This window comes from Hyla sarda, chromosome 2 (assembly GCF_029499605.1).
Source record: "Hyla sarda isolate aHylSar1 chromosome 2, aHylSar1.hap1, whole genome shotgun sequence".
NCBI classification, from domain to species: Eukaryota; Metazoa; Chordata; class Amphibia; order Anura; family Hylidae; genus Hyla; species Hyla sarda.
In genome coordinates this window covers 226,872,718-226,900,452 of record NC_079190.1, presented here as the reverse complement: position 1 = coordinate 226,900,452, position 27,735 = coordinate 226,872,718, and the positions used below count along the sequence as shown (strand labels likewise).

The 27,735-nt window shown below is 45.4% G+C and overlaps 1 protein-coding gene across 2 annotated transcripts in view; it reads right to left on the bottom strand.

Annotated features, from left to right (window-relative positions):
* Window positions 1-25,598, bottom strand: part of SUMF2 (sulfatase modifying factor 2) — a 41,204-nt gene extending 15,606 nt beyond the window's left edge. The window contains exon 1 of one of the 2 annotated variants that reach the window (XM_056556499.1): window positions 25,462-25,598. Coding sequence is in view for 1 of the 2 variants with exons in the window: in XM_056556498.1 (XP_056412473.1) it covers window positions 1,471-1,546 (76 nt within the window). In the remaining variant the exon portion in view is untranslated. Of the gene's footprint in view, window positions 1-1,470; window positions 1,681-25,461 lie in introns of those variants that run through there. The other variant, XM_056556498.1, reaches the window with a different exon arrangement.
* Between the last annotated feature and the right edge of the window lie 2,137 nt (window positions 25,599-27,735).

The following is a 27,735-nucleotide window of genomic DNA, read 5'->3' as shown; positions in this document are numbered from 1 at the left end:
GACTTGTATTGAGGGGGCGTGTCGGCCGCCGCCTCGTGCGGAGGTCGACACGCCCCCTTCCAGCGGGCTGTCGGGGCTCCGTACAGGAGATCGCGGGGGGCCCCAGGGGTCGGACCCCCCGCGATCTGCAACTTATCCCCTATCCTTAAGATAGGGGATAAGTTGTAAACCACTGAATCACCACTGGACTACTCCTTTAAGCTGCTATCCCAGGCCAGTGCCTTGTAGGCCTATTTGTAAATACCCAATGAATACACGGGCATTCACTGCCCATAAGTTCCAATGCTGTGTCCCATTCACATGATGTTCAGTTCACCACCAGTATACCTTCAAAAAGGTATGTATACGTATACCATGGCGTCACGTGGTCATGGGCTTAAATAGAGTACACATACTATGCTTGTGGCTGTACATTTTATCTGAGGCATAGAAAAGTGTGGTGGGCTTTACTTATCTATCCCTAAAACTATACTGTCAGAAAGCAGACAGAACATATATGGACATTTATCAACGGGTTCAGTCAGGTTTTCTTTACTATAATTGTCGCAAAATTGTCGCAACTGCGACTACGCGATTTTTCGTGCGACATTTTGACTGGAAAGCGAGAAAAGCAAGTTTTCCAAAAATGAACTACGTAGTAATAATTTTAAAATGGACTACGGGTAGTCAGGTATTTATTAACAGCGACAGTCGCAACTGTGCAAAAAAAAGTCGCAACAGGATTAAAAATTGACTAAATTTACTCCAGCTCAAACATGGAGCAGAAAAAGCTACTACCAAAGTAAAAAAGTAAAAATTGCTTACGTGAAAGAAAATTATCAACAGGCTGAAACCAGTTGATAAATAAGTCACACATAAGCAAAAAAAAGTAAGGAAAAAATTACTAAAAAAAGAATACATAAGCAAACATTGATAAATGTCCCTCATAGACTCTAAATAAAAGTTTGCTCTTTTGATGCTTATGGCAACATCTGGGGAGATTATATATATATATATATATATATATATATATATATATACATACACATACATACACACACATACACTTAGATCACTGCTTCTAACCTGTGGCTTGTTGTAAAACTACAACTTCCAGCATGTCCCATATGTAGATGAGGGGATCACTGCAGTATAGATTTTTTTGCATTGCCCCTATCCTTCCATAGGCTATAAAGCAGTGGTTCCCAAGCAGGGTGCCTTCAGCTGTTGCAAAGTTACAACTCCCAGCATGCCCGGACAGCCAAACATGCTGGGAGTTGTCGTTCTGAAACAACTGGAGGAACCCTGCTTGGAAACCACTGCTATAAAGTATAAATAAAATAAGTGTGTGTGAGTAGAGTCAGCGATAAAAGTCTAGTGCAGGGACCTCTGGTGACCGCACTACATACACTGTAGTCAGTACTAAGAATCTTTAGTAGCCGCTGTGGGCAGCAGAGCGCAGGCGCCATTTGTGCCCGGTCCACCACTCACCCTGTGCCGCCCACAGCCCCGGTGCACACAACAAGAGCAGGCTCAGGACAGGGATGCGGGCTCTACAGAACACCATCTCCGTCTGTATATCGTCCGCTAAGCGCTCGCCCCATACAACCGGAAGCTAAACATATGTGGCCGCAATGTCTGCGATAAGCGCCATTTTGTTGGAGTCCTCTTTACCGGGAATGACAGGGTACGGAGATGACATACATAACATTAGGGGGTGACTGCAGCTATGCTAAACCCGAGCATTAAGAGATGTTATGAGACCTACGAGATACTAGGTGGCGCTGTACAACACGGTGAGCCATGTCAACCAATATGGTTATTCTGTCAGCCTCTGCAGGAGTACAGAAAATATCTCAACCAAAATGCCATAAAACAATATACATAGCAATAAATGACCCCCAGAGACGATATACCGCATATATTGATCAATAGCAAAAAATTGTATCACAAGTGATGAAGCCAGACTCAATAATTGAATTATAAAGATGATACTCACACTACTAATGCAAGTAGATATCAGTATAAATGATGCAAACACAGGAAAAAGTATCCCCACAGGTCTATGAATCTAAATGCCAATAAAACCAAACAAACTGGAACTCCAAAGTTCTGTTATAATAAACCACATTTGAAGTTGCATTTTCTTCCCTTCAATAGAGTAGGTTCACTTAAAACTAAATCATTCTCTATGACATAAATACCATCAGTCTCCACATACAAGGGAAATACATACAATGGGCGACATGTATCATTAGGTGTCTACAGATCTACCCCTTTACACTGCTTGTCTAATCTTTGATAAATTTTGTGCAAATATAGAACCCCCCCCCCCCCCCCCCCCTTGCTCTACCGGGCATTCCTTCTCTACCTCACACTTCACAGAGCTGGGGCATTTTCCCGCGGTACACTGCTTACATAGCTAGAAGTGCGGGAGCAGCAGTGTGCGCCGAACAAAACTCGGCACAATAGTAAAATCATAAATCTTTATAAAGTACACAGAGGGGGAGATTCTCTAAGAATTTAGTGCCCAAAAAAAAAAATTTGCAGCGAAAAGTATCGACCACAAGAGCTTTGTGCCGCGGTTTACACTGTTCACATCAGTTTTGTAAAAGTGGGCGCGTCCACGTATATTGTCTGCTTTACATGATATTTTCAAAGGGGTGAGAGTCCAGTTTACATCAAAAATTTCAGACCAGCTTTTTTTTGTAGAAATCACAGAAATGGTTGTAGTTTTATTGTTTTTGTTTTCTTCTCATTTTAGATACGTGAATGCGGAGGACTACGTCAGATCGAATTGCGATGATGAACAGCGTTTTTTAAAATGTCAATAACAGGGTTAACGATGGCTGTAGGGGAGTGTTTTTTTTTAAATAAAACAGTTTTGATGTGGATGGCGAGGAGTCTGCATTGGGGGAAGGTCCATATTGGGGGGTCTGCAATGAGGTTCTGGATCACGTTTCTCTGGTCCAGGGGCTGTGCTGTGGAAGGAGAAGGGACATAACCGTACTGAGTCCTTAGGGGAAAGTGAAACACATATCCCTAATCCTCAAGCAAGCAAACTTTTAGCTGTGTGCATCTTCTGGTGCAGGCAGCTGCATTATCCTGCCTGCACCAGAGAGTCAGAGAAGAGGACCGATGGGGGACCAGACTGTTGGAGGACACAGAGGAGCTGCAGAGGAGTGGTGTGACAGGTGAGTATTGCCATAAATGGGGATAGTGTTAGGGGCCTAACTACTATATAGGGACACAGAGGGGGCCTTAGTATATATGGGGCAGTGTAAGGGTTCCTAACTAAAATATGGGGGCACAGAGGGAGCCTAACTACGGCACTTGTGAGTTACTACATGTATCTGTAATCACATATATGTCTGCAGAGCCTGTGTAGAGCTGGTATCTACCTCTATATGGTCAGTGTATGGGGGAATATTGGTCTGTATATAGTGGACTTTATTCAGTAACAGTGTAGCGGTATTATCCAGTCACTATATTGTGTAATGGTAGTGGTCATGATGTTGCAGTATTATGTGTCCCTTGTATAGGGTTAATAATGGTCTCGGTATTAGGGATCGACCGATTATCGGTATGGCCGATATTATCGTCCGATAATCACGATTTTGGGCATTATCGGTATCGGCAATTATCTTGCCGATAAGCCGATAATGCATCGGCCCCCGCACCGCCCCCACCGCACCGTGACCGCCACCCCCTCGACCCGCCGCACCACACCTCCGACCCACCGCGTCGCACCCCCCACCGTGATGCTGGGCGGTATACCGGTATGGATTTTTTCCCATACCGCTATACCGGTCGGGCCCCTCCCCCACCCTCCGAGTGAATAAAAAAATTAAACTTACCCGTAATGGGGGTGGTCCAGGCCATCCTTCCTTCATGTAGTGTCCGGGGGCGTTCCGGGTGGAGGGTGGTCCGGTCCGGGCTGTCCTTCTTCTCCCACGGTCTTCTTCTCCACTCCGGGCAGGCTCCGGTCTAGTACGCTGCATAGACGCCGCTACGCCGTGACGTCAGGTGCGTCGCTGCGCACGGGCGTCACTGCGCAGCGACGTCTATGCAGCGTACTAGGCCGGAGCCTGCCCGGAGTGGAGAAGAGGCCTGCCGGAGAAGAAGGACAGCCCGGACCGGACCACCCTCCACCCGGAACGCCCCCGGACACTACAGGAACGATGGATGGATGGCCCGGAGCACCCTGGCAGGTAGGGAGAGAAGCGGGTGGTGGCGGCGGCGGCCTATGGCCCCGCAAAAGCCACTGCAGATCATTGATTTAAAGCGCCCGCTTTAAATCAATGATCTGCAGCTGTGTCGCAGGGGGTTAAATAGCCGATAACTTATACCGGAATATCGGTATAAGTTATCGGCTATCGGCCCTAACCTGCACCGATTATCGGTATCAGTATCGTCCCTAAAAAAACGATATCGGTCGATCCCTACTCGGTATATTGGATTTAATCAGTTACAGTATAGCGCTAATATATATGGTGAAATTTGCTCCTTGTATACTGTAGTATTATATTTAGGTATATAGTATGATCATGCGTAGAAGATTGTCCTGTGTGTGCTAATGTTATATACCCCATTAGTGCTGTCATGGAAGGGTCCAAAATGTGCCCCTTGGGGCCCACAGGACTCTAATTAAGCCTCTGGGAAGGGGGAGCACACATGCTGTCTGTCACATATAGGGAGCTGTGAGAAAAACTATTAAACAACTGTACATAGTAATAATAGCGGTTGAACTGTGCCCAAAAACCACGATTGAAGGTTAGCCTTTAGAGGGCAAAAACCAAGACCGTGCAGGTTAATATATAATTATTGAGATTCACAGAACCAGATATCTGAACACATCAGCCATGTCATGATACGGATTTGGTATGTAGGTAGAATAACCGCCCAACTTCCACCTGCCTAGCTTCTGGATGATATGCGGGGAAACCTTATGCCTAGAGACTGCGGATGCAGCCCAGATTCCGAATTAATGCCCTGAAAATTCTGAGGATTACCCCTAAAAGTGCTGATCAGAGTGTGTATGTTGAGATACAAACTGTGCTGTGGTTAATTTGACTAGAGGCCTGGACTAGATGCTGGTGCCTGAATTCGCCCAGCCTACGGAAGCCATAAAAGGCTAGGTACATGGCAGCCCTTATGACTAGACTAGGAATATGACCAAATGGACGGGTGTCCATGATATCTGACATGAATCGGAACATGTCCCTTTATATAGGTTGCTAGGAACGACACTTGGGAGTGCTGTGCACCTAACTTCCCTTGAGAACTGACTTGATAGCGTGAATAGACAGGATTGACTGTCTGTTTGAAGAGGATAGTGAATGAAATGTTGTAAGCCCAATAAATATGTTTTGACAGTAGTGCTGAGTGGCAAAACCCAAAAAACGATAGGATAGTGGTGGTGTCATAGAAAAACGGAATATTGAAGAGCCGAAAAAGTTGTGTAAGAATTGAAAGCTGTGACATAAGCTCTCTTGGTGCTGGGTGCGAGGGAATCTCTACTCAGGGTGTTACCAACTTGAGTATAGTAATTCAATCCATCATTAGTGTGTGCAGTGGCGGAACCAGGGTGCTGACTGAATCTGCATGTGACATACCTGTGTTCAGACATACGAGTAAATGGACCACATGACAGACCTCGAACATGATCTTCATGATACCTGTAACCAGTACTAGGCTTGAGAAACTTACCTGAAGACTACCCGAATTGTACCGACAGCCATACCCTAAACTACAAACCAACTGGTCTCAGGAGTAATGGCCCACTGCGGGTGACCGATCCATGCATAAGCATCGTGCCTGTAGACGGGCCAGGTCTATGGGTAGCCATCCGGCCAAGTCTATGAGAAAACAACGTGCATATCCACCTGACAGGTCTTACGTACCTACTACTATACTAGAATAACCCCTTTCCTGGACAATAATCACATATTAAACTGCAGACTCAAAAACTGGTCTGAGGGGTGATGTCATGCCGCGAGTGACCGATACCTTCCTTGCCATTGTGCCTGTAGCCAAGACCATCACTTGCGTACCCCTCGTACCTGTAGTTTTTTTTTTAACCACCTATATATCATAAAACTATTTCCCTGAAAGTGTGTCAGTAACAATAACTACGCAGTGCATCCCACTGCAGGCGTGGCAGGTATGAAGGGAATTTGACCACCTGTGTGCCATGATGCTGTTGCTCTGAAGGCGTGTCTGTAACAACGACTGTGCGGTGCATCCCCCTGCAGACGTGGCAGGTACCTATGCGTCGGCATATTGCTCTGAAGACGTGTCAGTAACAAAAGACTATGCAATGTATCCCCCTGCATCTATGGCATACAACAGCCTATGTGTCATAATGTTGTTGCTTTGCAGACGTGTTAGTAACAACAACTATGCAATGAAGCCCCCTGCAGTCATGGCAGGTATGAGGAGTATACCACCGCCTATGTGTCATTATGTTGTTGCTCTGAAGACGTGTCAGTAACAACAGACTATTCAGTGTATCCCCCTGCAGTCGTGGCAGGTATGGTGGGTAATCAACCGCCTATGTGTCGTGATGTTGCCGCTCTGCAAACATGTTAGTAACAACTGCGCAGTGCATCCCCCTGCAGACTTGGCAGATTTGAAGGGTATGCAACTGCCTGTGCATCGTGATAATGTTGCTCTGAAGACGTGTCAGTAACAACAGACTATGCAGTGTATCCCCCTGCAGATGTGGCAGGTACAACGGGTATACAACCACCTATGTATCATAAATGTTGGTGCTCTGAAGGTGTGTTAGTAACAACAACTATGCAATGTATCCCCCTGCAGTTGTGGCAGATATGAAGGTATAGAATCACCTACATGCTGTGATGATGTTGCTCTGAACACGTGTCAGTACCAACCAGTATGCAACGTATCCCCCTGCAGACGTGGCAGCTATGGAGGGTATACAACCACCTATGTAACATGATATTATCTATCTGAAAACGTTTCAGTAACATCAACTATGCAGTGCATCCCCCTGCAGACGTGGTAGGTATGGTGGGAAAAACAACCGCAATACTATGAGCGTATAACACTGTATAAATGCCATGCGCAATAAAAATGCCCTTAACACCTGAATACAAATGCACGGTTGTATGCTTAGCCCAAAATGCCAAGAGTATATGTGTAGCATGAATGCTATGAATGTATGAACAACGACAGCGTATGAAAAGTGTGAATACCATGACTTCTATGACATGAACAGTATAAATGCCATGATTGTCTGACCAGTATAGATGCCACAAGCGTGTGAATATAGATGCCATGAGCGTAAGACAGTATGAGTGCCGTGACATATATTACTATGTGTTAGAAAAGCTAGCTCATGGAGACTAGTCCGCAGGTACGTATCAGGACTAAAGTGATTAATGCGTACTGGAGTTCGTAATAATAAAACATAAGGGGCTTAACGAGCGTAAATGATAATTTACTGTGGTTATATAATACAACCAACCTCCTAAGAAGTACTTAAGAGCAATCAACGACGAGTGCTGAGTAGGTCTGGAAATGTACACAGCCTGAGGATATGAAAAATGACTCGATTACATGCATATTGGGAGACGTGACTATTTGCAACATGGCCATCACCTTTATCCTGTTAAGGACCAAGGGCGTACCTGTATGCCCTGAGAAAGCTCCCTTTCTATAATGCGGGCCCATGGCCGTGACCCGTGACTAATAGCGCGCGGCACTGATAGCGGTGCCGCACGCTATTAACCCTTTAAACCATGCAACGTTGATCGCAGCGTCTAAAGTGAAACTAAACTACCCCCGGCTAGCTCAGTGGGCTGTTAGGGACCGCCGGGGTGAAAACACGGCAACCCGAACAGCTGTATTACACGAGGAGGGTCCCCTTACCTGCCTCATGGTGTCCGATCGCCAAATGACTGCTCAGTGCCTGAGATCCAGGCAGAATCATTGATCAATGGTTTCCGATGAGAAATCATTGATCAATGTAAAAGATTAGCGTGTGCAGTGTTATAGCCCCCTATGTTGGCTATAACATTGCAAAAAAAAGTGGGAAAACAAAGTTAATAAAGATCATTTAACCCCTTCCCTAATAAAAGTTTGAATCACCCCCCTTTTCCCATTAAAAAAAAAAAACGTATAACTAAAAATAAACATATGTGGTATTTCCGCATGCGGAAATGGCCAAATTATAAAAAGAAACCCCGTTAATTAAACCACGCAGTCAATGGCATACGCAAAAAAATGCCAAAGTCCAAAATAGCGTATTTTTGGTCACTTTTTATGTCATGAAAAAATGAATAAAAAGCGAAAGTCAGATCAATATCAAAATCATACCGCAAAAAACTTCAGATGATGGCGCAAAAAAGAAAGCCTCATACCGCCCCATAGGCGGAAAAATAAAAAAGTTATAGGGGTCAGAAGATGACAATTTTAAACCTATACATTTTCCTGCATGTAGTATATGACGATAAAAGTACGACAAAATCAAACCTATATAAGTAGAGTATAATTTTAATCGTATGGACGTACAAAATAAAGATAAGGTGTCATTTTTACCAAAAAATGTACTGCGTAGAAATGGAAGCCCCCGAAAGTTACATAATGGTGTTTATTTTTCATTTTTTATCGCACAATGATTATTTTTTTTTGTTTTGTAGTCAATTTCTGGGTAAAATGATTGATGTTACAAAGAAGAATTGGTGGTGCAAAAAATAAGCCATCATATGGATTTTTAGGTGCAAAATTTAAAGAGTTATGATTTTTTAAAGGTAAGGAGGAAAAAATGAAAGTGCAAAAATGGAAAAACCTAAGCAGCCCTATCCCAAAACCTCTCTACATACTACTTATTATAATGTATATTTATATACATTAAAGGGGTATTGCAGGAAAAAACTTTTTTATATAAATCAACTGACTCCAGAAAGTTACTTAGATTTGTAAATTACTTCTATTAAAAAATCTTAATCCTTTCAGTACTTATGAGCTTCTGAAGTTAAGGTTGTTCTTTTCTGTCTAAGTGCTCTCTGATGACACCTGTCTCGGGAAACGCCCAGTTTAGAAGAGGTTTGCTATGGGGATTTGCTTCTAAACTGGGCGTTTCCCGAGACAGGTGTCATCAGAGAGGATTTAGACAGAAAAGAACAACCTTAACTTCAGAAGCTCATAATTACTGAAAGGATTAAGACTTTTTAATAGAAGTAATTTACAAATCTGTTTAACTTTCTGGAGCCAGTTGATATATAAAAAAAAGTTTTTTCCTGGATAACCCCTTTAAAAAAAATTCCAATTGTATATTATTATTATAATTTTTTTTTTTCCAGTCAATTAACATCAGATAATACTTAAAAACTCCAAAAATAACTATTGAGGCTGTACCATACACATAGAACCTTCCTGTTTTTCATTTTAACCTTATTGACAACACACCTGCCATCCGGGACATGTTGTACTGCGCCCAGCAGCGCCACCTAGTGACGGCATCCCGATATGACAGCAAACCAGAAACAGAACAGTCAAACACCGAGACAACTTCCATAGTACGCCCGGTTACCGTCCCCCCAAGCGCCGGTGAACCCAGTAATGCAAAGACCCCGCAGTCCTTATCTTACTAACAGTGAGGCCGCAAGCCTGCCAGCAAGACAAAAGCGCAGTCACAGCATGAAACCCCAGACCCTGATGTGGGCAGCGCTGCAGTCCCTGACAAGTGAGCCCCCACCATACCAACGATGCTGTGGGGAATAAACACAGCGAAAACATGAACGTATAACCATATCGCCAGTAACCGGCACTTACCACACCACCGAACTGTGACAGCTTGACACCATGCACATACCTCCGTAACCGACACTCCGCTCCACTCCTAAAGGGGATGTACGAGTTCTCAGCAGTGCACAGGATATTTAAAACACCGCCAAACGCACCGCACGCACCTGTGGAGGGGGTGGCGTGTGTTTATATATCCAACACCCCCTCCCACAAACACAGCCTGATAGGCTTAACACATGTCCACAATCATAAAAATGTTTTGCAAAAGGGAGGTCCTGTCTCTTTTTAAGTATGGTGTATCTATGATGATTTATTCAGGTCTTAAAATCCCACGTGGTCTCCCCTACATAGATCAACTTACAGGGACACCACAAAATGTACACAACATACGTAGAATTACAGGTTAAATAGTGTTTTATTCTGTACTCCACCCCCGTTCCTGGAAGTACAAAGGAATTACCTTTTTGCATAAGGGAGCAATTGATGCAAGATCGACATGGAAATTATCCCAAATTCTTGGACGTTATGAAACTCTCTTTAGTGGTAGATGTAGAGATATCAGCTTGTACCAGCTGATCTTTCAAATTCCACGATCTACAGTAGGTACATTTTTAAATTCTGCAATGTTCTCAAAGCCATCTCGCAGGATATGCCAGTGTTTCCTAAGCACACCATACAACCTGTTAGAAAGTCCCAAGTAGGTAGTGACAAAGGCAACCCTAGAAGGCTACCCCTTGTCCCTAGCTTTTGTGGGTGCCACTTCTTTCTTTTGCCTGATGACTGTGTCTTTACACTGTGCAATAAGCTGTCGTGGGCAACCTCCTTCTGCAAAGTTGGATGCCATTTTAGCAAGTGTTGGCTCCAATCTATCTTCTGAACTCGCTATTCTTCTGGCACGTACCATTTGACTAATTAGCAGGGCGCGTAACATGGATTACGCCGTGGGTGCTCTCTTTGCCCGACTCCCTGCACAGACTGTACTGTGCTTCGCATGATGCAATGCGAAAGCGCGCGGTCCGCTGCTTCTAACCTGCCCTGTCGTCTTCCTGCTTCTTCCATTCTCCCTGCTAGCCAACGTGTGCATACCCGCCTCCTAGGGCACACGCGTGCTGGTTCTCAGAGATTTAACCCCGCACTTCCTCCTGTTCCCTGCCAGATCTTTGTGCCCTGTTGCCTTAGAGAAAGCGTTCCTTGACCACTGTTCCTTGCCGCCTGCCCTGACCTACCTGCCTGTCCCCGCCTCTGAGTACGTCTCATCCTTCTGTGCCATGCATCACCTCGGCTGCCTTTGTGGACTAGTCGTGATGGGGGTAGCGACCTGGGAGCCGCCTGCCGCAGCAAGTGCATCCCGCTTTCGTTTGGCGGGCTCTGGTGAAAACCAGTGGCTCCTTAGACTCCGCTCCCTGGTACCAGTCTCGTACTCCTCCTCCAGGTGGGAAACAAACACGTTGGAATAGGTTGGTGCAACGTTCGTCTCCATGGCGTTTCCAGTGCACTGTATGTAAAACTGTTCGTTGAATTTGAAGTAATTCTTAGTGAGTACTAGCTCCAACAATCTAATGAGAAAATCTACATGTGCTTGTGAAAAATCTGTCAAGATCACACTTCTGACTGCTGAGATACCACCTTTATGCGGAATTGATGTATATAAACTTACAATGTCCAGAGAGGTCAGAATGGCCCCCTCTGGAACAAAGATATTCTTGATTTTCTCCAATTGGGAAGTGTCCCTCAAATGTGATTTTGCTTTGCTCACATATGGTCGCAGAACCTTGTCGATCTTGATAGATTTTTCACCAGCACATGTAGATTTCCTCATTAGATTGTTGGAGCTAGTACTCACTAAGAATGACTTCAAATTCAACGAACAGTTTTACATCCAGTGCACTGGAACCCCAATGGGGACGATTGTTGTGCCAACCTATGCCAACATGTTTGTTTCCCACCTGGAGGAGGAGGAGTACGTCTATGTGTCCCACCACTTCAGCCACGTGCTGGTGGAGATACATAGATGACATTTTTCTCATCTGGGATGGTGGCGGTATAGATCTCCTGGATTTCCATGAGTTATCTTAACAACATACACCCGAACATTAAATTTAACCCACTCAGATAGGGCGATTCACTTTCTGGACACAGTAGTACAAATAGAAGGTTTTTCAATGTTAAGATTTAAGAGTCAACATCCAAGATCCATGTTACGCTCCCTGCCAATTAGTCAAATGGTACGTGCCAGAAGAATAGTGAGTTCAGAAGATAGATTGGAGCCAACACTTGCTAAAATGGCATCCAACTTTGCTGAGCGAGGTTACCCACAACAGCTTATTGCACAGTGTAAAGACACAGTTATCAGACAAAAGAAAGAAGTGGCACCCACAAAAGCTAGGGACAAGGGGTACCCTTCTAGGGTGGCCGTTGTCTCTACCTACTCGGGACTCTCTAACTGGTTGTCTGGTGTGGTTAGGAAACACTGGTACATTGATTGACCATGTCCCCCATTGAAAAAGGGAGGTGACAGGATCAGTCATTTGAAAAGAAGGTAGTTATATTGGATTTACACACTCTTAAAGCCCTCTGGTCTGAATGTCGAATTCAAGGTTAACCATAAAATATGTAACCCATGATTAAGTAAGTCCTTTGAATAAGAAGCAACAGCTTCTCTCGCAGCTCCGCTCGCAGCGTCCGGAAGTTCATTACTCCGAACGCTGTGTGCGGGCTTCCGTGTTCGAGGCCGCCCCCTCGTGACATCACGCCTGGCCCCTCGTGATGTCACGCCCGCCCCCTCAACGAAAGTCTATAGGAATGGGGCGCGACCGCTGTCAAGCCCCCTTCCCATAGACTTTGGTTGAGGGGCGGGTGTGATGTCACTAGGGTTGCCACCTTTCCCTCAGAAAAATACCGGTCATGGGTGTGGCTATGTGGGGGTGGAGCTACAAAAGGGGAGGGGCCAGATTGCACAGGGGCTGAGGGATCAGGGGTTTAAGAAATGGCACGGGGATGGGAGGGGGGTTTAAGAAATGGCATAGGGGATTGGAGGGGGGTTTAAGAAATGGCATAGGGGATTGGAGGGGGGTTTAAGAAATGGCATAGGGGATTGGAGGGGGGTTTAAGAAATGGCATAGGGGATTGGAGGGGGGTTTAAGAAATGGCATAGGGGATTGGAGGGATACAATATACATGCGGGGGGAATTTTCCTATATCGCACAAGCACAAAAAAATTTACATTTAGAGAATACCTACCAAAACCCTATGTATGCAAGCGGCGGCGGTAGTGGTGGTGCGCGACAGCAACGCTGGCTCTCTCTGATGACGAGTGACGTCCCCCTGCGCAACGTCAGATAAACAGGCTAATCAGACAGTATCACACATGACAGATTTAGATGCACAGGCTCAGCAGATAGTATCCCACATGACAGGATTAGATACACAGGCTCAGCAGATAGTATCCCACATGACAGATTTGGATATACAGGCTCAGCAGACAGTATCACACATGACAGGATTAGATACACAGGCTCAGCTCACAGTATCACACATTACAGGATTAGATACACAGGCTCAGCAGACAGTATCGCACATGACAGGATTAGATACACAGGCTCATATCCCACATGACAGATTTGGATATACAGGCTCAGCAGACAGTATCACACATGACAGGATTAGATACAGAGCGCAGCAGATAGTTTCACACATTAAAACATTAAATCAGTGTTTCCCAACCAGGGTGCCTCCAGCTATTGCAAAACTACAACTCCCAGCATGCCCGGACAGCCAAAGGCTGTCTGGGCATGCTGGGAGTAATAGTTTTGCAACAGCTGGAGGCACCCTGGTTGGGAAACACTGCATTAAATACACAATTTTGCAGAGAGGTCTCACCAGTCTCTTGTCTTCACTTTCTCCTTTCCCCGGGCGGCTCCAGGTTAAGGAATGTCCGGGGTTGAGGAGGAATGGGGTGGGCAATTATTTATCCCATGGGGCCACATGAGAAACTAAAAATATTGTGGAGGGCCGGGTAGTTTTTCCCCAGATTAGGCAGCATTGTTGTCCCCCAGATCAGGCAGCATAGTTGTCCCCCAGATTAGGAGCATAGTTGTCCCCCAGATTAGGAGCATAGTTGTCCCCCAGATTAGGCAGCATAGTTGTCCCCCAGATTAGGCAGCATAGTTGTCCCCCAGATTAGGCAGCATAGTTGTCCCCCAGATTAGGAGCATAGTTGTCCCACAGATTAGGAGCCCCCATGGTGCCAGAACAGCAAAAAAAAAACACATGGCATACTATTTTTTAAACTACACCCCTCAAGGAACATAACAAGGGGTATAGTGAGCCTTAAGAATTGCCGCTGTAGTATTCAGCAGCTAATAAGTACAGGAAGGATGTGAAAATGGAAAATTTGAATTTTAACACTAAATTGATGGTGTTACCCCAAATTTTTCTTTTTCCCAAGGGGTAATTGGAGAAAATGGACCACAAAATTTGAAGCCCAATTTCTCCAGATTAAGAAAATGCCCTATATGTAGATGTTAAGTGCTCTGCTGGCGCACTACAGGTCTCAGAACAGAAGGAGCGCCATTGGTCTTTTGAAGAGAGAATTTTGCTAATATTGAAGTCAGAGGTGATGTACATTTTCAAACCTCCCATAGTGCCAGAACAGCAGAAACCCCCCACATGTGATACCATTTTGGAAACTAAACCCCTCCAGGAACGTAAAATTGCAATTTTCATACTGATATGCCAATTCCCAGAATGATGACCCGAAGGTAAAAATGATGCCCACCCCAAACTCTATGCTCTGAATCATCATTCTGGGAATGTGATGTGTGTGGCCGTCCCTAACCTGTTACCTCAAATGTGCACCCCGCTCAGGTGGGGAGAGAGGGGGGGGGGAAGATATCAGGGGTATTGGGAAAGAGGTTTTGTGATTTTCTGTTTTGGAAAACAATGTACTCTGGACTGGTACATTGGAGTCGAATTTTGGGGAATGAAAATCAGGTGAAAGGATAAAAATTTTTTAACTCCATGGAAGTGTGATACTCCCTTAAGCAATCCTTAATGCAGAGGCCCGGGGCAAGTGTCGCACTGAGTGGTGGTGTCCTTACGAATCCCCCTCTTGCGACACACTCTGCATTTTTTCTGGGATCGTCCCTTCTTTCCAGTGTGGGGGACCTCACCTGGAAAGTGTTGGCCGAGGAAGATCAGGGGGCCCACAGTTCCATAGGTGCTCTGACTCGCTCTTTCCTCTTGAAACTGCAGGTATGTCCATGTGTTGCTAGCATACTGGGACAGTGCAAAAGAGTTGTACATGGCAACCGTTACCATGTAGACCACAACTTTTTTGTACCATACCCGTGTTTTCCGCATGGCATTATATGGCTTGAGGACTTGATCAGAAAGATCAACTCCACCCATATACCGATTGTAGTCCAGAATACAATCGGGCTTGAGGACCGGTCCCACGGTACTTAGCACAGGGACAGGGGTGCTGCCGTTCCCATGAATTGCGGTGAGCATAAGGACATCCATCTTGTCCTTATACCTGACCAGCAACAGGTTTCCATGGCAGGGGACTCACCCCGGGGGATAGGAATTTGGAGGGGATAGGAAGGAAGGCCTCTTTGATTCTTCCAGACTGTCCCACAAGTGACCGTGGATCTGGCGGGAGGGATGTGAAGAGAGGGATACTAGTATAAAAGTTATCCACGTAAAGGTGGTAACCTTTATCTAGCAATGGGTGCAAAAGGCCCCAAACGATTTTTCCACTAACACCCAGAGTGGGGGGACATTCTGGGGGTTCGATACGAGAATCGCGTCCCTCATACACCATAAACTTGCAAGTGTACCCTGAGGTACTCTCGCAAAGTTTATACATCTTCACGCCATACCGCGCTCGCTTTGTAGGGATGTATTGCCGGAAAGCTGAGTTTCCCCTTAAAGCTGATGAGAGGCTCATCAATAGCGACCTCCCTTCAAGGGACATAGGTCTCCAAAAATTTGGCTATGAAGTGATTGATGACCAGCCTGATTTTATACAGGCAGTCATATGCGGGATCAGTTCGGGGGGGGGGGGGGGGGGGGACATGCCGCATTATCAGCATAATGCAAACATTTCCGAATGACCTCGAACCGGGGAGGTGCCATGGCCATCTTGTAGAGCAGGGTCTGGTAAAGGACGCCCCCACTCCAATATTGCCTGACACTGGGTTTCTTGACCAGGCCCATATGCAGCACGAGGCCCCAAAATGTCCTAATTTCGGCTGCATCGACTGGGAACCAGCCATTGGGCCTAGCAAAGAATGAGCCTGGGTGTGCGGTGACGAACTGTTGGGCGGACAGATTCGTCTGCTCAACCATCAGATTGACAAAGTCGTCACTTAAAAAAAAATTAAATAGTCCATTTCAGTGAATCGACTATGTCAATCTTGATTCCTGAGTCGCCAACAAACTCAGGAATCACGGGCCTGTGGTCTGCTGGCTCAGTCCAGACAAGTTCTCCGGTACCAGGCACCAGTGAACTTGGCTGGGGGGCTTGACTAGTATGAGCGCCAGGAGGACTCATACTAGCATGAGGCACAGGGTCAGGAGCAGAGGAGGTTTGCAGACCCGCATGGCGGCATCTCCGATACCTTGGTGGCTCATCATCAGAACTAGATGATAAGGAGGATGAGGAAATAAGGAGGGTGGGGTCTTCCTCGTCCTCTGAGGCGCTTTCAGTGTCGAAGGCAAGTATGGCATATGCCTCCTCTGCTGAAAACACCCTGCTCTAATGGGGGGTGAAGTGTAGTTATGTGGGGGGAAAAACTTTATTTGTGTATGTGCTGCGTGTGGTGAGATAATACCTTCCTAACCCGCCCTAACCTAACCTTACTAAACCCGCAGTAACAGAAAAAATATAAACTAAAATGGTAAGAAAAAAAAAACTGACTTCTGGAGCAAAAAAAGCCTTGCGACAAAAAAATCAGGGGTGTGCGCACTGATTAGTGCTTGGTGGTGGCAGGGAGCGCAGAAGTCAGTGGGGGGTCCGGCCACTCAGCCCAGAACAGTGGCTGGTGGCAAGTACACAGACCCCCACACAAAATACCCGAAAAATAAAATAATAAAACGCTTAACCCCGACAAAATGCACCCACCTGAACACCAAAAAATACCTGCTGATCAGTGATAAATCACTGACAGCAGTGGGGCAGGCCACACACAGAGGTACGGTCCATCCACACAGCACAGGCCTGTTACTGGTGGCACGGACCGCCTATAAGTGCAAAAAATAAAAAAGCCGCTACAACCCAAAAAAGTGCCTGTAGTAAAAAAACGCTGATCAGTACTACGGGACTGATCAGCAGCGGGTGGGCTTTAGCTAACAGTGGCGGACCGCTCTTTTATAGCTAAGAGGGTCCGGCCACACGTTAAGCAAAAAAAAAAAAAATAAGGTCTGCGCTAAAAAAAAAGCACTGGCGGCAGACCGCAGTGACCCAGTAGGGCCGGGGTCACGCAGCTAAAGGTGCTACGGACCCGTGGACACCTTCGGATAGTACGCTGAAAAAAAAAACGATGTTTTTTAACTGTCCCTACCTAATCTAAAGTTTACCCAGACTACTTTCTGTGCCATGGGGCCACAAAAAGGGAGCAAGGGGGTACTGGTTTTTACTATGAGGGGGGAGATGGCAGCACAGGGCTCCGTCCTGCACACCAGATCTCACAGTAATTGTGAGCAGAACGGAGCAGCGTGCTCCTGATCCCACCTCCCCCCTCCCCATACTGCAGTGATTGGTGCAGTCACTACGGCTGCCCAATCACTGCTGTACTGGGGGATGGCAACAGTGCCGCCCCCAGTACTGTATGGATGATGATTGGTGGTGTCTGTTACACCACCGATCATCAGCCTTATCCGGGTCATGGGGTCACATGTGACTCACGTGACCCGGAAGCGCCGCAGACCGCCGGTGAGTATTTACTGGTGAACTGCGGCCATCGCCGATATGAGGGGATCTCAGTATCCCCTCCGGCGATGAGACGGGATGCCTGCTGAATGATTTCAGCAGGCATCCTGGTCCGGTCCCCGTCCCCCGAGCAGCGGGAACCGGAATCGCTGAAAATCGCCGATTTCCGACGGTCGCCGACATGGGGGGGTCTCAGGACCGGCTAGTGGCGGGGACCAGAATTCCCATGGCATACCTGTACGCCCTGCGTCCTGAAGAGGTTAATATATACACAGTGACGTCACAATACTAAGGATACTATACTATTTGATTATTTTTATTATCGCTTGCATATATTGTGTTTGTGGGAGCCTCATGTACAAGTTTTGCCTAAGTCCTCAGAAAGTCTAGAGCCTCCTCCGGTTAGGTTCTGGTGCAGGTCCGCCCTTATCAGGGCGTCACACTCCACCTAGGATTAGGGATAGAGTATGGGACGTATAATAGCGTATTATAGGTAGGGGCCAAGGCCCTCCCCCATTTCCCTAGACCCCGCTCCCATATATCTCCTCATACCTATTCCCCCCCCTCTCTCCTGTAGGATTAATCAGATTGTGATATTATTTGATTACTCGTTGGATCTGTATCTGTTTCTCTATTGATATGTGCGTGCAGTAGGTGACCCTCAGGCAGAATATAGAATATTTGACACAGTCCTGACCTCAGTATCTGAGGAAAGGGATTTAGGAGTAATTATTTCAGAAGACTTAAAGGTAGGAAGACAATATAATAGAGCAGCAGGAAACACTAGCAGAATGCTTGGATGTATAGGGAGAGGTATAAGCAGTAGAAAGAGAGAAGTGCTCATGCCGCTGTACAGAACACTGGTGAGACCTCACTTGGAGTATTGTGCGCAGTACTGGAGGCCGTATCTCCAGAAGGATATAGATACTCTAGAGAGAGTTCAAAGAAGAGCTACTAAACTAGTACATGGATTGCAGGATAAAACTTACCAGGAAAGGTTAAAGGACCTTAACATAAGCTTGGAAGAAAGAAGAGACAGAGGGGATATGATGGAGACTTTTAAATACATAAAGGGAATCAACACGGTAAAGGAGGAGAACATATTTAAAAGAAGGAAAACTACCACAAGAAGACATAGTTTTAAATTAGAGGGGCATAGGTTTAAAAGTAATATCAGGATGTATTACTTTACTGAGAGAGTAGTGGATGCATGGAATAGCCTTCCTGCAGAAGTGGTCGCTGCAAATACAGTGAAGGAGTTTAAACATGCATGGGATAATCATAAGGCTATCCTTCATATAAGATAGGGCCAGGGACTATTGATAGGATAGGATATTGGGCAGACTAGATGGGCCAAATGGTTCTTATCTGCCGACAAATTCTATGTTTCTATGTTTCTATGTGACACTGGTCCCGAAGAAATTTGTGGCCGGGCTCCATACGTGACCAGCAAGACTTACCTACACCAGTAGATAACACTTCTTCGGTGGTTCCTGTAACGAAACTAATAGCACACATGCATAACACTGTATAGTAAAGCGGTTGAACTGTGCCCATAAACCGCGACAGAGGGTTGGCCTTTAGAGGGCATACCCTATTAATTGATAAAGAAAAGAAGGAGGGGAAGGGGGGTTTCGTCAAACGCAAGGCACGCACCTGTGTGACGGGGGCGTGCGTTAAATATCCAACGCCCCTCCCACAAATACAAGCAGATAGGCTTATCACTTGTCATCGGGGCTCCATACGTGACCGGCAAGACTTACCTACACCAGTAGATAACACTTCTTCGGTGGTTCCTGTAATGAAACTAATAACACATATGCATAACACTATATAGTAAAGCGGTTGAATTGTGCCCAAAACTACGTCCGAGGGTTAGCCTTTAAAGGGCAAAACACAAAACTACGTAGGAAGAAAATAATGTATTGGAATTGCAATACCAAGTATCTGAAGACATCAGCCATGTTGTTGTGGGGATTTGGGACATGAGTAGCATGCCGCCAGACTTCCATCCGTCTAACTCCTGTATAATGTGCGAAGGAACCTTGTGTCGTGACACTGCCGATGCTGCCCCAATGCGAATAAGGGTAACATTAGAATTCCCGATGGTTACCTCCCAAAGTGATGATCAATGATCTTATGGGGGAACGAACTGTAACGTGATCATAGCAAACTTCCCCTCACGTTCACATCAAATGTCCTATGGACCTACCTGGAAAGTTAACCTGACAACAGCGTCTAAACTTGTCCATAGCAGCGACCGAGGGCAGGCCTTTAGAGGGCAAAAACACCTGACCTGGCCGGTTAAGTAGAAGAATGCATAAACAAACCCCACCCCCTAACTTCACTGCCCCTGAAAACCCTAATACCGACCCTATGACAGTAGAATCAACGAATTAATTATGAACGAAGGCTCTACCTAGTGATGGGTAGCTATGACCACTATACCTACTCTGAAGAATAAACCAGCCCTAACTCTAGATCGTGCTAGCATACAAGCTAAACCCACTGACGTGTCATTAAACCGATAGTTGCCTATCAGGCCTAAACTACACTATCCGATCCCTATTTTGGAGGCCAGATACAAACTGTTGGCCAAATGACACGCAGTAACCTGACCCCATGACAGACCTTGACCATGATGTGCATATTTACCTATGACCAGAACTGAGCTCGAAAAACTTACCTAAAGACTAGCTGAACTGTCCGACAGCCATACCATGAACTATCCACCCACTGTACTCCGAAGCATTGGCCTGTTGCGAGTAATCTAACCTTGCATCACCATCGTACCTGTAGACAGGCCGGGACTATGATTAACCCTTTAACGACGCAGGACGTATATTTACGTCCTGCGCCAGCTCCCGCAATATGAAGCGGGGTCGCAGCGCGACCCCGCATCACATCGCGCCGGTCCGGGCGCTCATCAACGGCCGGGACCCGCGGCTAATACCACACATCGCCGATCACGGCGATGTGCGGTATTAACCCTTCTAAAGCGAAAGTGAAAGTATCCCGGCTAGTCATTCGGGCTGTTCGGGACCGCCGCGATGAAATCGCGGCGTCCCGAACAGCTTGCAGGACACCGGGAGGGCCCTTACCTGCCTCCTCTGTGTCCGATCGACGAATGACTGCTCCGTGCCTGAGATCCAGGCAGGAGCAGTCAAGCACCGATAACACTGATCACAGGCGTGTTAATACACGCCTGTGATCAGGATGAGAGATCAGTGTGTGCAGTGTTATAGGTCCCTATGGGACCTATAACACTGGGAAAAAAAAGTAAAAATAAAGTGTTAATAAAGGTCATTTAATCCCTTCCCTAATAAAAGTTTGAATCACCCCCCTTTTCCCATAAAAAAAATAAAACAGTGTAAATAAAAATAAAAATAAACATATGTGGTATCGCCGCGTGCGTAAATGTCCGAACTATAAAAATATATATAATTAATTAAACCGCACGGTCAATGGCGTACGCGCAAAAAAATTCCAAACTCCAAAAAAGCGTATTTTGGTCACTTTTTATACCATTAAAAAATGAATAAAAAATGATAAAAAAAGTCCGATCAAAACAAAAATCATACCGATAAAAACTTCAGATCACGGTGCAAAAAATGAGCCCTCATACCGCCCTGTACGTGGAAAAATAAAAAAGTTATAGGGGTCAGAAGACGACATTTTTAAACGTATAAATTTTCCTGCATGTAGTTATGATTTTTTCCAGAAGTACGACAAAATCAAACCTATATAAGTAGGGTATCATTTTAACCGTATGGACCTACAGAATAATGATAAGGTGTAATTTTTAACGAAATATGTACTGCGTAGAAACGGAAGCCCCCAAAAGTTACAAAATGGCGTTTTTTCTTCGATTTTGTCGCACAATGATTTTCTTTTCCGTGTCGTCGTGAATTTTTGGGTAAAATGACTAATGTCACTGCAAAGTAGAATTGGTGACGCAAAAAATAAGCCATAATATGGATTTTAGGTGGAAAATTGAAAGGGTTATGATTTTTAAAAGGTAAGGAGGAAAAAACAAAAGTGCAAAAACGGAAAAACCCTGAGTCCTTAAGGGGTTAACGGCATGGCTCCGCGTCATAGCGGGTCGGGCCCAGCCTCTAACAACAGACGGGACCCGTGGCTAATAGCGCGCAGCACTGATCGCAGTGCGGCGCACTATTAACCCTTCAGACGCGGCAATCAAAGTTGACCGCCGCGTCTGAAAACGAAAGTAAACCGTTCCCGGCAGCTCAGTCAGGCTGATCGGGACATAGCGATAAAATCGCGATGTTCCGATCAGCTGGGACGCAGGCGGAGGCCTCCTTACCTGTTTCCGCTGCGTCCGATCGTCGATTGATTGCTCCAAGCCTGAGCTACAGGCTTGAGCAATCTACCGCCTATCTGACTGATCCCTGCAAAGCTATGGCTTTGCAGGGATCAGCATAAGAGATCAGTGTGTGCAGTGTTATAGGTCCCTATGGGAGCTATAACACTGCAAAAAAAAGTGGGAAAAAAAAGTTAACAAAGGTCATTTGACCCCTTCCCTATTAAAAGTTTGAATCACCCCCCTTTTCCCATAAAAAAAAAACTGTGTAAATAAAAATAAACATATGTGGTATCGCCGCGTGCAAAAATGTCCGAACTATAAAAATATATAGTTAATTAAACCGCACGGTCAATGGCGTGTGCGCAAAAAAATTCCAAAGTTCAAAATAGTGTATTTTTGGTCACTTTTTATATCATGAAAAAATGAATAAAAAGCAATCAAAAAGTCCGATCAATACAAAAATGGTACCATTAAAAACTTCAGAGCACAGCGCAAAAAATGTGCCCTCATACCGGCCCGTACGTGGAAAAAAAAAAAAGTTATAGGGGTTAGAAGTTGAGAATTTTTAACATATACATTTTCCTGCATGTAGTTATGATTTTTTTCCGAAGTACGACAATATCCAACCTATATAAGTAGGGGATCATTTTAACCGTATGGACCTACAGAATAAATATAATGTGTTATTTTTACCGAAAAATGGACTGCATAGAAACAGAAGCACCCAAAATTTACAAAATGAAATTTTTTCTTCAATTTTGTCGCACAATGATTTATTTTCCCGTTTCGCCGCGGATTGTTTGGTAAAATGACTAATGTCACTGCAAAGTAGAATTGGTGGTGCAAAAAATAAGCCATAATATGGATTTTTAGGTGCAAAATTGAAAGCGTTATGATTTTTGGAAGGTGATGAGGAAAAAATGAAAATGCAAAAACGGAAAAACGCTGAGTCCTTAAGGGGTTAAACAATGTAGCATCGACTATACTCTAATAACCCCATCGTGAACACTGACCCAACCTTGAACCGCCAAACTTCTACCTCAAAACTGAACTCCGGGGTGACTTGCTGCCGCGATTGACTGTGAACAATATCGTATAACGAAATGAGTGCCGTGAGCATATGATCTGTATAATTGCCAAGAGCATAAGGGAATTATAAATGCCACAAGCGTATGGACAGTGAAACGGCATGAATGTATAAAACAGTATGAATTACTACGAAGCTATGACCCGTATATCATGAGCATAAGAAACGTGTAAACACCAATTTGCCGAAACAATATAACTGCCCTAAGCGTATGAATAGTGTCAATGGCCCGATCATGTAAGAACAAGTACTATGAGCTGGAGAACAATATAACTACTGTGGGCTAATGAACAGTATAAATGCCATAAACGTGTACATGCCATGAGCGTATGTAAACTATAAATGCAATGCGCCTAAAGCGGTATGACCACCACAAGCGTGACCAGAATGCGACCCCGAGCGAATGAATAGTATAAATGCCATGAGCGTATGGAAAGTATGCATGCCATGAACGTGTAAACAGTATAAAGATTAAGCGCGTATGGACAGTATGATTGCTATAAGAGTATGACTGTATACCTGCCCTGAGCGTGTGAACATTATGAACAGGCGTGTGAACAGTATAAATATCAAGAGCGTATAGACAATATGATTGCTATGAGTGTATGACAGTATGCCTGCCCCGAGCGTGTGCCCCATGAACAGGCGTGTGAACAGTACCAACGCCCAGAGCGTATGAACAGTATAACTCTATGAGCGTGTGACCAGTATGAATGTCATGAGTGTATGCACAATGAAGCCCCTATCATATCAATATAGATGCCATGAGAGTACCGACCGTATTGCAAGCGTCCATGAACAGTATAATGCCATAGGCGTATGCACGACATAAATGTCATGGGGGTACCGATTGGCATCGTTGCCACAAACGCGTATGCTGAGTGTAGAATGCCATAAGGCATTGATATAGCGGCTATGACATAGGTCTGTGAAGCTGCTAAACAAAAACATTATCACCTATATATTTGAAAGCTCTATTGTAGACTCCATACATATAACCACAGAAAATGCTGAAAAGATTACACGCTACCAAAGCTATGCAAAAAACGCATATGCAATGACCGTAACAGAAGTATGTTACTAATATGAAACGTGTGTGCCCCAATGCTACAACGTATGCCCTGTAACACTATAATATATCTACAAGGTAAAGCACTGTAAACACTATAACGTGTGAAACTACATGAATGAAATTAACGCCCTGTAAATGCTACCATGGAAAACCCACCTTGTGACTGCTATAATAGTTATGGCACATATAGATAGACCCTATAAATAACCAAACGTATTGCAATTAACAAATACAATACCGTATGTACCACTTAATATTATAACCGTGTGGACCATATGTATTGCTACAAAACGAATGTACTGAATATATACCTATGACCGTACCCTCTGTATGTAACACTGTGCGCCTGTACTGTATCCAACACTATATCTGTAAACACCGTGATAGTATGGACTGTACACCACGCTGCCACCGTACCCGCTGCACAAGCTATTACGAGTATTTGTACCGTACAGAAGCCATGACTGTACATGTTGTGCATAACACGGAAAGAATGTACTGTAAAAAACATCATGACTATATGCACTGTATATGAGATATATATATATATATATATAAGAAATTTGTAGAGCAGCACTCCCAGGTTGAAGTGAAGAAAAAGTAAATGGGTGCAAGCGGTCTCAGGGATCCCGGTCCTGGATCCAATACTTGTAGGTACAAATAGAAGGCAACTGCAGCACACCAACTTAAAGTGCAAGGAAGGGATTTATTCCAGAAAATACAGGCAACGTTTCTGTGGCCTCACACCACCATTTTCAAGCCTGTAAAAAACATCATGACTATATGCACTGTATATGATATATATATATATATATATATATATATATATATAGAACCGTGATTAATGCATTTGTATTGGTAACCATAGCCTATGTATTCCCTATTCCCATAACATTGCTAATGAATAAAAAACACTTTTTCTTTTTTTTTTTTACAACAAGACTTTATGCAGTGAGCATGTGACTAACAGTACACGTGTCTCAGCAGCGCCACCTAGCGATGGCGTCTGTGCACTGCAATCAGCTGAGCCACCGAAATGGAAACTGCGTCAGGACCTGCAGCCCCCATCCCCTGGGACCCAAACAAAGCTGCAGCCCCTGGTGAGTTCTCGGCGATCTTACTGCCGTGCCCACATAACCATTACACCAATCAAGTCCCAATGACACCCCGGTACCGATGCTGCACTCGTCGACAGCGCTGCAGACCCCCGCTCCCTGCCCACCGTTACATGAAACCGAATACGAGAAAACACATGAGAATAATATATCCCCTAGTCGGATACCAGCACTTACCAACCAACGACCCGATAAACGCTCGAAAACTTCCGCTACCGAAATCCACACACTCCTGAGAGGGGGGAACTTACAAGCTAACAGGGTGCACCGTACACTGTCAGCTTGTGTCCCGCTTGTGTCAGTGAGGACAAGCTGGGAGTTGTAGTTTTGCTAATGCTAGGGGAGATGTGAGCAGACAGCACACTGAGGGAGGGGGCGGAGACCTGCACAGTGAGGCCACGCCCCCTCCCTTTGAGAGGAAACTAGTGAGCTAAATTAAAAGTGTAATAAAAAATAAATAAAGGTGCTAGACACAAAATAATTTGATGTACATGGTCAGGATTAGGTACTGAGTGATATATGAAAAAAAAGTTTTGTCGGATCTGACGGGTACACATTTAAGATTACTATAATTTTACATAAAATCCTTTGACTTCCGTAATATATTCTGTAGCTAGGTATAAGATGGATCTCCTCCCATTAAAAACAGAGAGCAACACAAGACAGAGCTGAGTTTTTAATGGCAAGGCTTTGGCAATCGGAGGATATGCTGCAGATCCTAGCTAGATCTCTGATCACCGTGTGCCATTGTATAATAATGTCCTTCTTGTGTAGGTGGATGCGGGCGCACTAGAGAAGGGGTGGATGATAAAATGAATGGAGAAGGCTCAATATGAAGCATCTAGTAAATATCTCTTGGATCTCAAAACAAAATTTGTAACAGACCCCCCCCCCTACTTTACATGTGCTATTAATAATACTGGTGTCCACCAGGGCCTTGGTGTTACTGCTATCTTTGCCCTCTATAGCTGGACCTATGATTATGCTTCTATAACAGGTATAGGGATAGAGCTGTGAGCTACTTAGCAATTCTATACAGGGGTAATCTGCCAATTATGCCCACAAGAGTTGACGGAAGGAAATCTGCCTGCTTGGTTCATTTATGACCACAATTACATGTATATTCTTATCAGGTTATTGGTCCCTATTGTAAATGCTTTGAGTGTAAAAGAATGAAGTCTGCAGGCTAGTGTGACCTTCTGCATGCACTCGTTTAAAGGGTTAAAAGGGTACTCCGCTGCTCAGCGTTTGGAACAAACTGTTGTGAACACTGGAGCCGGGAGATTGTGACATCATAACTCCGCCCCTCATGACATCACGTCCCGCCCCCTCGATGCAAGTCTATGGGAGGGGGCATGATGGCTATCACGCCCCCTCCCATAGACTTGCAATGAGGGGGCGGGCGTGATGTCATGAGGGGGCGGGGACATGACGTCACCAGCTCCCGGCACCGGCTCCAGAGTTTGGAAGTTAGTTCCAAACGCTGAGCAGCGGAGTACCCCTTTAAACCAGTGCATGCAGAAGGTCTTTTACACTAGCCTGCAGACTTCATTCTTTTACACTCAAAGCATTTATAATAGGGACCAATAACACCTTTAACCTGTTCAGGATGCCGGGCGTATGCATACGCCCTGCATCCCGAGTCCTTAAGGACGTGGGGCGTATGCATACGCCCGTGGAAATTCCGGTCCCCGCTGCTAGCCGGTTAGGGACCGGACCAGAATGCCTACTGAAATCATTCAGCAGGCATCCCCGCACATTGCCCAGGGGGGGTCCTGAGACCCCCCCCATGTCGGCGATCGCAGAAAATCGCATGTCAATTCAGACATGCGATTTTCTGCTATTCCGGGCTGATTGGGTCTCTGGTGACCCGATCACCCTGAAAATAGCGATGATCGGAGCTGTCAGTGACAGCCCCGATCATTCTGAGGGCTAGGAGTGAGGTCACAGTGCTGCGATCTCCTCCTATCCCCTGCCATTGGTCAGAACTGATTCTGACCAATGGCAGAGCAGGACAGTGGGTTGCCATGGCAACTCCCCGTTCTGCCCACCCCTGGATGTCGAGGGGAACATGGACAGAAGATGGAGGCCTGTACCTGCAGGAGAAGATGCCTGGGGACCCCCCGATCTTCGCTGGAGACTGCTGGATCCTGGCTCAGGGGGGGGGGGGGGGTAATTGAAAGTGAAAGTAAAGTGATCTTTCCTGTGGCAACCACTAGGAAGGCCAAACTGAAACTCCCAGCATGCCCAGACAGCCAAAGGCTGTCTGGGCATGCTGGGAGTGGTAGTTTTGCAACATCTGGAGGGTCACAGTTTGGAGACCACTGTTACAGTGGTGCCCAAACGGTAGCCCTCCAGATGTTGCCAAACTACAACTCTCATGCTGGGAGTTATAGTTCTGTAACATCTGTCCCCTCAGATTTAGCAATTTTCATGACATTTTTGAAAATT